Below are 12029 nucleotides of genomic sequence, written 5' to 3' on the forward strand. Positions count from 1 at the left end.
AGGGCAGGAATTTGGTCTATTTTAATCTCTGATAGAGCCCCAGCCCTTAGAAGAGTAGACTCTGAATAAGTATGTGTTGGATAATTGGACGAGCCTCATTAAAGCAATAAAACTCTACTTACTCCTAACTGTTGCTCATAGAGCTCTTGCTAATAGAGAATGAAGATAAGTGAAATGATTGACCAACATAGTAAACCTGTGTTTCCATTATTTTCTCTTAATTCCTAGGACAGGAAGAAAATTAATTCTCAAAAATCTGTGGCTTTAAATGAAACTTAAATGTATGTCTGAATTCAAATAAAAAAAAAAATCCCCCCAATGACAGAAGAAGGAGCTAAGTTCTGAATTTCTCATGGTTAATTGTACTTAAATACCGCTTTAATTTTGCTGTGGATAAATTCTTGCTCATGTGCAGAATGAATTGTGAGAAGATCACCACGCAGCCAGCCACAGACAAACTCAACGGAGGGCCATTCTGCAGCATAGGTATGAAAAAGATACTCCGCATCCTGATAAAAGAGCCAGGGTGCATCTGAAAAACAACAAAACCAAAAAAACAAAAGCCAATGCAAATGATGCAAAATCCATTGACTGATATAATGCAGACAAATAGGCTATGCTATGACTGACCCCTAAATTTGTAATTTGGTCACTTAGCATTAAAAAAAAGTGTGTGTGTGTGTGTGTGTGTGTGTGTGTGTGTTATACATAAATAAGTATATTTACACACACTTTACTAAGCATATAATTTGCTTATTTTCTTGTTTTTTCTCATCTAAGGAATTTCATTTGTATTGCAAGATCTGGGATAAAAGCACATTTTAAAATCACGTGTCACAAAACAGTGTTAAGCTATAATATGAATCTTTCATCATTTAATGACTTTTATTAATTTGACCATTAATTAATTTGAACAAATCAGTTCTAGATTGACTTAAGAGAAGAGAGGCTTGATTGGAGGAGTGTAATAATACAGTAGTGGTATTATAATGGCACGTAGTTAGAAATTCAAGAATTGCCAGGATAGTTCTTACCATACTGATACCAGGGTGGAATCTTGGGTCTCACATCTGCAAAGTGAAAGCAAATCACCTTGAGTGACCTTTCTTCACAAGGACGCCATCTCTGAATTACTTCAGCTCTAAACATGGTATTTTGTACTTTGCTTTTAAAGAGACCATTTCCAGGTACTTGGTGCTGTTTGAAATACGGTTAGTTCTCACACTTGAAGAGGAGGCACAAAAGAAGAAAGGATGCGAACACTTGTCAAGGGCCTACTGTGTGTCACAAATGGCGTTAGGTTCTTTCACGTACTCATTTGACAAGTAATTTTGTTTGCTTGTAATGTCACAGTGACATTTCTTCCAGGTTGTACGCGAAAAATACCATATTCCACAATATAGTTGGTTATCCTCATTTCCTAGTAATTAAATTAGCATACTGCTCTCATGTTACTTTTCTCATTCCCTTGTAAGACATTCTTTGCTAAAATGGTTCAGTTTGGTTTGTCACGACGGTTGTTGGTACTGTAGTCCAGGATGTTTAAATCTTAGATTTCTGTAACTCTTCACTTGGAAAAGTGCTGCAGATTATTAGAAAGCAACATATAGTGAAGATCTTAATATTTTTACCTCTTGGAATTTTGCATATCCATTCACGTTTGGAACTGCAGTGCAAGGGCAGCAATGTTTTATTTGCCTTATAAACAGCACAATTTCTTGCATCTTCTCCAAAATAAGTATTGTCTAAAAATGAAGAGACAACCTGCAGCAGATGAAGTTTGTTATTTCGTAACGATGATCCCCCACAAAAAGGTTCAAAAGATCAAAAGAGACATCTCTGTAAATAAATCACCACAGACTTCTGGAGGAAGCTTAAGAAATGTCTGGATAAGATTGCAGTTAAAGATTGGTCCACATTTGTGAAGAACAAACTAACCAAACTGGCATTTTTCCTTAAAGATGCATTTTTTCTTAAAAAGAGGCAAGCAATTCCTTTCTCCAGAAGGAACAAATCAGACCCAAGCTTCTGAACTTTCACTGTTGTCTCACTGGCCACAACAGGCTAGCCCTGGTACCCCTGGTACCCTGGGTAAACTTCTGGAAGGCTCTCATCTGTCAGATTTGGGTCTCATCTGTGATGTAGATTTCTTTCGCATATACACTAAGCTTTTAGTCTTTAATCACTAAATTCTAAATTATGGCTAGCTTTAATTGAGAAACTATCCAAAGCTTTCCATGTTTGGTCATGTGAGAGGGATGTTAAATAAAAATTTGGTCATCTCAATGATTTAACGGCTACCTGACAGAAGAGTGGATGGACCACAGGTAAAACTGGAGCAAAACTTTGGAAAAAAGAGGATATTTGAAACATTTATACTCCTCCTCAAACATGTACACAATTGCACAACAACTCCTTTAACTTAAAAATATGTAAGCTCAGATTCAGACAATAGTGGGAGTTTGAAGATTTGTTTTGTCCTGTAGGGAGTAGTAGTGAGCAACTCCATGTACTGCTTCATGGCTTTATCTCTGAACCAAACTTTACTCTGAACCAAACTGTCTATTCCTCTCAATCACTAATAAGATAGTTCTACTAAAACAAAAGGAAGCATTCTCAACCTCTATATAAAATCACATTTCATTTTCCAGGTGCCACACTGACATTAACCACCCAACTGTGCCATGTGGTGACTGCCATTTATGCCGCAGGAGGGCCTTGCTAAGTTTCTTTTGCTCTCTGGGCCTCAGTTTCTTTGATAGCATAGTAGATGGAGGGAGTACGTGATCTCTAAGGTCTCTTCTTACTCTCGGGTCCTGATACCCTTCTCAGAGAAGCAGTGATGGAACAGAGGTGGAAATGTTTGTGTGTGTGTGTGTGTGTATGTGTGTGAGTGATATGCTATATGTTTAGCACATCCTTGTTATGTTTGTTTTCCACAGATCCTTTCCTTGCCATAAATTTTCTCTAGTGGGGCTAGAGAGTATTTTTCTCTATTGATCTTTACTATTTCTAAGTTTGGCTGCTGATATTTCCCAGCTAGGAGATATAATATCATGGCTTTGGAGGGCTGGGTCTTCTATGCATTATTTTAGGCAAACTCTGTAAGTATTCTAATAACCACTGCACGGAATCATTATAAGGGTGAAATGAGATCATGCGGCAGTGCGTTCAACTCTTGTCTGCAATATAATTTGGGCTCAATAAATAGGAGCTTCATTAAGTGCTCACTGCTGTCTCTTGTTGGCCTCCTAGTTCACAGGTGTAACTGAATACATTGATTTTGCATGTGTCCTCAGATGGATCTCATTTCAATCTGGAATATGGCTTCATTTTCCCCCTATCATCTTAGGAAAAATAGGAGAATTCCTCATTGCATATGAAAAAAAAAAATTTCATAGTGACTTCCATCTTTCCTTCACAGAGGCTTTTATAAGTATGAGGCTGAAAGAAAAGCAAGTTTTTCCCCCCAACTGAATAACTTGCTCTGGTTGAAAAAGAGAAGGTATTCCTAAGACTGGCATTTCTGTCCTTTTAGAGGAAAACCAAAATGGTTCTTTTCATTGTGATCTGGACAAGGGTCCCACATTCCTATAATTAGGTGCTAAGCTAGAGAGGGAAGGTGGAGTAAAGAAAGCCCAATATTATTTTAAACAATAGTTGCTTCTTTCTCAAGACTTTTCACTTGGGAGATAGTTTGGGGAGTTTTTGGAGATTTTGATTCCTTTCTAGGATGAGATTCTACAGCTGGCCTCAGAACTATATGGTTAGTGAATGTTTCTCAGGACTTTGCAGAAATAACTCCTATGGTACCAAGATCTGGTACAGTTTTTGATCTGGGTCTGAGTCACAGGAAATACAGGCATTACTTCCAGGTTCTCTTGGTTGGTTGACCAAAGTGTTCCAGGGCCCCCTTATTGAATTCACTTCCTTGTCTTCAGTTTGGAAAAACTTACAGGAGTCCCATCAGCCCACTCCCACGAGCCAGCATTCAGTGGGTTTCTTTTATTAAATCCAATCCAAAACTGCCTTTCTTCTGTCCTGTGAAGAGAAAAACAAAACAAAACAAAACAAAACAAAACCCTTGGCTCTTCCTACTGAATTCACAACATAATGTAATAGGCTTAAGAAATATTTTAAAGTATTTATGTGCACAGGAAACAGCTGATACTCCTGGCAGGATTGATCAGTCAGTAAACATTTATTGAGCATTTCCTATATGCAACACCTGAGCTATGGGATGAATGTAGAGGAGATTAGCCTGGCTTCCTATTTCTCTTGGTTTGTATGGTGTGCTCACTGGCGACATACAGTTGGGGGAAAAGTTAGCCTATATTGAGATCACTGCTTTCTCATGTTCATTAGGAATGGCTACACATCTTAAGCAGAATAAGAACACATGAAAGCAAGTTGGTAAGAAATTTTGGATTGTCTTTTTCCCTAGAGGACTTTTTACTACTTTGCTATGTGTATTTACCACTTTCCTATGCTTCGATTTGTTGCTTTTTTGTCAAATGTTCATGTATTCTTTGGAAGTTAATTACCATCACCCCCTTTAACAAAAGGTACACAGCAGATTTTGGTTTTTGTTTTTTCAGATCCCAACATAAATAATTTAGCAGCAAATCAGTCTAAGGCACAGTAGATTAACTTCAGTAGTCACCACTGGTTTAGACTTGGTGAGAATCCCCACAGAGAACCATCTTTCCTCCAATTAGGCAGAGGACAAATACATCAAACCACAGAGTACTCAATAAATCAACCAATAAAGTCTAATTGTACAATGAACCATCTCACTAAGATAACTTTCTAAGAATAATTTGGAGAATTAAAGATTTAACAGATTCAGAAGTCATGACAGATGCTTTATTTTCGTTAGTGCAATGAAGCAAGCCTATTCTGAAGCATCCTCTTCTCAGATATGTGAGCTATTGTGACTGAACAATACAAATGAAAGGAAAATATGACTTAGAAATGATCCCAGGGTCCTGGGATCGAGCCCCGCATCGGGCTCTCTGCTCAGCCAGGAGCCTGCTTCCTCCTCTCTCTGCCTGCCTCTGCCTACTTGTGATCTCTCTCTGTCAAATAAATAAAAAAATAAAATCTTAAAAAAAAAAAAAAAGAAAAAGAAATCTGTGAGATCATTGGGGCCCAGTTGGTGATTGCCATTATTCCAATTTACAGTTTGCAAGGTTGTGGAGGGGAGAGTGCTGCCTGAAGGTTAAGCCAGGTATCTTAACATCCGTGACCTAGGCTGGGAATTCATATCACTCTCCTGCCTTGAGAACTTTTTATTTCTTTCCTTACTGAGTTCAGAGTTCTACATTTTTCCTGAAATGTATTGGCTTCTAAATGGTATTAGTTTTCTCTTCATCAGTTTCCTGTAATTGTATAATTTTTAATAATATGATAAATAATAAAATAGAAATTTAAAAGCAGTGCCATAAGAAGCAGCATGCATGCTACTATGAGAACTGGTTTATTTGCTATAATCAAGCATGAGATTTTGTTAAATTCCTGGCAGTCTGGATACAAAGTAATACAGCTTTTCTGATTAAGTGCTAAAGATTAATAATTTGATAGATGCTTGGAATTAAATTCCACAAGAAATTTCAAGTGTGTGAACTTACATAAATAGAAATGACAGAATGATATTTGATTTTACAGCAAATTTGGAAGCAGTTTGTGTGTGGTTATTTCATATAGCAAACCTCACTATGCTCAAGTATGAAAGGATGTTTTGCAAGGGGCTAAAGTCATGAAGCAAAGTTACAACTTAGGATGATGGAGACTATCCCATATCCCTTAAATCTGTGGCCCCACACCAGACTTCCAGGCCAATAATCAGGAAGCTCCTTGAACTTTTCTTCAGTTTCAGAGAATCTGACTCAGCAGATTCTGGTGTGAGACCAGAGTGCTCCGTGTCAAAAGGTGTCCCAAATGAGTGTGAGAATCAGCCAGATTTGGGAAATATGGTTTAGGTCAGCATTTCCCACAGAGACTAACAGTTCCATGGGATGTTGATAAGTGTCCTCAAAAAAAGAGGCTTGAGGCCAAAGAAAATGCTTCCTTCTAGAAGCTTTTACAATGCTAAAGCATATGGCAAATATCCAGGTTTGTGCCTGTTTTGCAAACATATTTGACCCTTTTCCCCCAACAGTACTCTGTAAGACTCATATGGGGAGATGTTGTCAAAGTCTCCTACTGTTAAGGTCATTACTGTGGAGACTAGAGATGAATAGTTTGATAGATAACTGCATATTAATCTTCTTTTGGAGTGCCCTAAAGGAAACTTAAGGGGAAGGCCAGGATTTTCCTCAAAAAATAGTTTGGGATTTTCTCTGTAATTCAGGCAAGTGTTTCATTGAGACTCGAGATTTCCAGAGCCTGGAGCATAGTACCTGGTGTTACATTTGTTTTTATTAAATAAATGTATAGAGCCATGGAGCCATACTGCCTTGGGGCAGGACTTTTGTCTGTCTTGTCTATTGCCTTCTCTAGCCAGTTCTGCATATAAAAGACCCCTCCCATGGGAGATAGTCCAAAAATGTATGCTAACTGACAAGAACATTTGAGATAAAGAAGCCAGTGGATGAGAATCACTAAAAGAGAACATAATGGCTGTCCTCAAATATTCAAAAATACAGTCCACTTGATCTATATTGCTCTGTACTAGAAAGTTGATCTTTGAACCCACCCTCCAACAACGGAATGGGTTTTCTCCCAAATAAGGAGCACTCTGAAAGGAATTATGCAGATAGTAGGTGACCACAGCAATATAGTGGAAGGAATTTTTTGCACTGGGTAAAAGGTAGCACAAGACTTCTACATTTCTTCAAATTTAAATTAAATTAATTTTCTAACTCCATGCAATTCAAGATTCTGAAACTCACAAGATCAATACTGACAAGTGAATGCCTATTTCCTCAAATGTAAAATTAGGACCTGGACTGAATTTTTTTTTTTCAATCAGTGGGACTTTTTTTTTTATTTTTCCCAAACAAAATCTTACATGGATTTCTATTTTATACAAAATAAGCAGAAGTGGAGCTGGTGATCAGTGATGGAATTAGGACCTCTGCCCACTTGGTCCCCTCCTGGTCTTGGGGTTCCAGGACTCTCAGGATCCTCAGACAACACTTTGAAAATCATGGGGTTAGATAATTTGAGTTTGGCAGAAAAGCTCTAAAATTCTGATTCGAGGTACATAGGAAAGATTTCAAATATCAAAACGATTGCCACTTTGTTCTTTGTTTTATGGAATGAGAACTTGATGCAATATAAATATAAGACCATATGTATATATTTTTCTTTCACAACTAATGGCTAGTTGGTTTTAGACTTAAAACAAATACTTGAGATTTTAAACAAATATCTGGGATACTCATTCCTAATAAGTCATTACTGGGAAATAGAAAATTTGGTTGCATTTTTTCAAAATTAACAAGTATTTACCTATTAAATTTTGAATGTAAAAGCTCATTCACAAAATTCTCTTCCTCAATATGGGCAAAGCTTGCAAGGTGAGCACCAAATTCTTCACAAAATGCTTCTGCTTCTCTCCATGTTCTTTTCATCAGGACTTTTTCACTATGAAATACCTGGTTTAGTAGGACAAAAAAAAGTTGACACTATCATGGATAAGGTGAGGCTGTTTAATTCTGGACAAGAAAATAACAGTATTATAACTGTCATTATTCTATATTAAAAGCTTGACGCAGAGGGAAAAATAACATTTATTGAACTAGAATGTGTCTATGCTTCGTAAAACGATCTCATTTTATTCTCACAACAAATTCATGAGGAGGATATAATGAGCTCAATTTTATAAATAAGCTCCTTGAGGACTCTTTTTTTCCCTCTAAATTTCCTGTAACTGGCATATACGTGTCCCTAAATAAATGTTTGTTAAGCGATGAGGTCAGGCTATGAGAGATTACAAATTTCTAGTCACACAGCTACAAGCAGGCAGAGCTCACATCAGATCTGGTGCTCCTTGCTTCAAGGGCCCATGAATTTCTATCTCACCAGATTGCCTTCAGACAAATTAGAATTGGTGGAATGATCATGAATCTGGCTGACTTACAGTAGGGAATGAGAAATGAGACCTGGGAACTAGGGCAGGTATATTACTAAGGTCGTTGGGTCTTTGCTGTGCCTAAATTCTCTGCTGTTTCTCAGCTGTCTTCACAGTAGCTGGAAGATGTCTATCAAATGAACAGTCTACTTCTGACTTTATATAGGATCAAGGGCGAGGGTCCAAAAACACAGAACTCCAGATCCGAGGCCTCTGTGCCCTCCTTGTTTTTAACTGCCTGACATTATGCCAGTGTCTCTGATGCTAGGCAGGCACCCTGCCGCCAGGCTTCACCAGACTCTGATTTGCTGCGACCAGAATGAATAGCTTTCCCAGTCCTGCGGGCCACAGCACAGCCTTTCCATCTTTTAAATTATATGTCAAAACTTACCTTCTCTGGGAACCTTTTCTTGAATCACTTAAAATTCATCAATCCCACCACCATGCCCATCAAAAATACCATACATTTGTTGACATGTCAGGGTCATATATAGTAGGAAAAACACTGGAATGGGGGTCCCAAGACCAGGGATTTATTCCAACTCTGTCAATAAATGATGGTGATCTTGGGCAGATCACTTCATCTTGCTGCCTCAGTTTGCTCACTTCTAAGGTTTAAATTACTGCTTTGTGAGATCACTTTTACCTGATGAATTTATTGTAGGATTGTATATGTGTACATTAAATTGAATGCATTCACAGATGTTTCATGACAAGAAGATTGTAAGTACTGATTTATATCTAGGATTTAAAAGTGATACGCAAAAAGATGTTTCTTCACACATTTTTTCACATGTGTATAAATACAAACACATGCATATATATCAACTGTATGTTTTAATTTGTTTGATCCTCAGGTGTCTGGCAAGCTGCAAAAGCTATTTTTAGCAGCAGAATGGTACTATTCCATAACAAAGACTATTCATTTTCTTACAATCTATGGAATTGTACCATTTCAATACCCAATGAACATCTGCCTTGTTCATTTGGTACTATGCAGTAAGAAAAATATTGACTGGGGCCTTGACATTAGTCTTCAAGAAGAGACCCTCAGTATCTCCAGGGATACATCAGTCTTTTGAATTAAAATTATTTTGGAATATAACTGAAAAGACAGAAACGGTCAACATATATTAAGTAGTTGCTCTGTTCCAGGCATTGTTCTGGAGTAAGGGAATTTGGGATACATGGACCAAACTGAAATAATGTTCATCCCATTGAGAATGCCTCGGTACCCTTGGCATCACCTTGAAGCAGCTGGCCAACCCAGGCTCTGATTCCCAGTCCAAGTAGCAGGAGTGAAATGGCCATCTTTCTTCCTGCTCCGTTTTCTCCTGTTTTCCCACTGGCTGCTTGCACAGGGACATTGCCTTAAAGTGTTTACAGTCCTTCACTTCCCAGCGACCAGGCGGACTCTTTCCTCGCATGACAACACAACCACCCCTGTAGCCTAAAAGCAGAAAACAACACTTTTGAATACCAGAATGACTAGAACATTTTGTCCTTAGAAGACAGGTCTCTAGAGTGTTGCACAATTGACATCTCATAATGAAGCACCCACATGAGAACAAGAAAGATGAAAAAGAAAGCTTTCTTAACAGGACTGTCTCATTTCTTTTCTTTTTGTCTTTGGAGAAAGAATAGAAGATGGATAAGTGAGGGAAGAGAGCCTGTGGAGATTGGACTTTAGACCTTTGGAGCTCAGATGCCAAATGATAGGAAACTAGGCACTGTTCAACCTGGGACTAAAAAATCCCCAATATTCAATCAAATCCCCAATATTTCAATCAAATGCCAACATTCCTCTACTTTCAATTATGGAGCTTTTTTTTTCCTAACTATGCAGAGAAAAATTCAGCCTACCATTTACTGAACACTTCGTCTGTATACTGTGCTTTGAAACCCCATTGTGAAAAATCAACAATGAAAAATGCATAGTGGTTATTCTATGAGAAATATATTTGACAGGGAAGATACATAAATGATGGATTCAAGGCAGATTGCAAGGTACATAACAGAAAGCCAAACTACAAACCATGGGAGAGTGGAGAGAATGAGATAATTCTGTATGGGGTGAAACTCTAGAATAAAGGCAGACATTAAGGAAAAGGGAAAGACCATCTAGTTCTGAATGAAGCTCTATTCTTTTGTGTATGTTTGAACATACTGGAAAATGAACCATATTTTTCCATAGAAACAATTTCAATGTTAAGAAGTTCATTTGTCATCAAATCTGTATAACTCATAGGACAGTGAAAAAATATACCTCAAATTTCAGTGAATAGTAGAAAACAATCCCATTCCAAAAACAGAATACAAATTGAGTAAGAATGAACCTTTTTTCTTAAAGCCAAAGTGACCATTCATTTATCTAAATAAAATTAAACAACAACAAAATTGAGCCTCTATATCTACACATCAGCCTATTCTGTATATTGGCTACTAGAGATAGAAGGACAAAGAAAAATAAAACAAGCAAAACTCAACTCTTATTTTAGCACAGAGGAGGCACAGACACAAACATTTAGTTGCATTGAACATAATGTTGATGTACTATACTAGAGTTCAGATTTCTGTTGGACATTCTAGAAGGGGTGATGGAGACTACCTCAGGATATCAGTAAAGGGTTTTCAGGAAGTGACATTTGAACTGAATTTTGAAGGACAAAAAAGAGAAAAGAATTTTCAAGGGGTGCTGGTAAAAAAAAAAAACAATTATAGATGGAACATCTGAAGACTGACAACTTGGGGCCTGCAGGCACTTAAAAATATAGTCATTTTGTACTAAATATTTGTCTTGCTTAATTTCCTTCACAAGGAATGGCTTCAATTTTTTTTTTTTTTCCATACAGAGCAACTGGCTTTATCCTTGTCAGCAATGGGTGGTTATTTTATTCTCACAGAAAGACCAAAGAGAGGGGGTGTGAGAAGAAAGAAGACAGAGGAAGACATACAAAGAGCTTCTCTTAAAGGGTTGGAAAAGTTTGTGCAAAAAGAGAATGAATAAAAGTGCTAAAGAACCAGTGTCTGTGTCTTCAACAATCCTGAGCTCACGTCCCATGTTAGATACCATGCATCACAGCCATCAGCAAGAAGGTCACAGTCCTGTGTGGGTGTCCATGCTGATGTGTCAAAGAGACCCACAAAGGTGAAAGTGATCAGTAGTAAACAAGAAAACATGACTAGTATACTTGTATAGAAGAGAAGGAAGTCAAGAGAGAGAGTTGGTCCATACAAAGGCCATCAGTCTGCTCCATTGGCCAGAACAGCTAGTTTGTGTTAAAGCTGAATGAATAATTGGGGGCCACGCAAAGGAGAAAGATTAGAGTATGTAAGTGCAACCTTCCAGGAATGGAGATTTGCAATCCTGTTCAATGTAATTTTGTGTATGTGCTGCTGAAGCGAGCACTAGTTCAAGGGTAATTTTGGCATGCAGCTCACAATCTAGCTGGTCATGAACAATAGAGGAGATGCCGCATACTCTGCGTGATGAAGTCCTAATGAAGTTGAACTGTGAAAATCCACATGGAAGCCCCAGAGGTAAGATGCCAATGAGATTGTTTTAGTTGAAGGAGCAGGGTAAATAGGTACTCCCTCTCAATGCCTCCATCCTTCCTTCCCCAGCAACTTTTGAGTTGGAGCCTGAAGTCTGGAGTTCTAGTCTCAGTACAAATACTTAGTAACTCAAAACTCAAACAAGTTAATTAATCACGAAAACCCTCATCTGAAATGTGGGGATAATAATTCCTTTTCTCCTCTCTGGTTTTTGTGAAGATCAAGCAGGATAATGTATTTAAAAGCACCCTGAAAGATAGGAAGGGCTAAAAACCATCCCCAAGATGTTGCTTCTGTTCTTATTTTGACTTTTCATTATAAAAGCTGGGTTTTGTGACAGGAGTTCTGCCTGCATGTTCAAAGAATTTTTAAAAAGTTCGAATCAGCAAGTTTGAAA

The 12029-nt window shown here is 37.8% G+C and overlaps 1 protein-coding gene across 1 annotated transcript in view; it reads right to left on the bottom strand.

The window, feature by feature from the left end:
- The window catches only part of PLA2R1 (phospholipase A2 receptor 1), a 119256-nt gene that overhangs the window by 34039 nt on the left and 73188 nt on the right, over positions 1 to 12029 (bottom strand). Inside the window, exons 12-17 of the mRNA XM_032355709.1 lie at positions 9325 to 9527; positions 7456 to 7601; positions 3957 to 4041; positions 1632 to 1764; positions 1035 to 1070; positions 375 to 532 (exon numbers count right to left, since the gene is read on the bottom strand). Coding sequence (XP_032211600.1) covers positions 375 to 532; positions 1035 to 1070; positions 1632 to 1764; positions 3957 to 4041; positions 7456 to 7601; positions 9325 to 9527 — 761 coding nt within the window. The remainder of the gene's footprint in view (positions 1 to 374; positions 533 to 1034; positions 1071 to 1631; positions 1765 to 3956; positions 4042 to 7455; positions 7602 to 9324; positions 9528 to 12029) is intronic.

The sequence above is a fragment of the Mustela erminea genome, chromosome 8 (assembly GCF_009829155.1).
Source record: "Mustela erminea isolate mMusErm1 chromosome 8, mMusErm1.Pri, whole genome shotgun sequence".
Taxonomy (NCBI): Eukaryota; Metazoa; Chordata; class Mammalia; order Carnivora; family Mustelidae; genus Mustela; species Mustela erminea.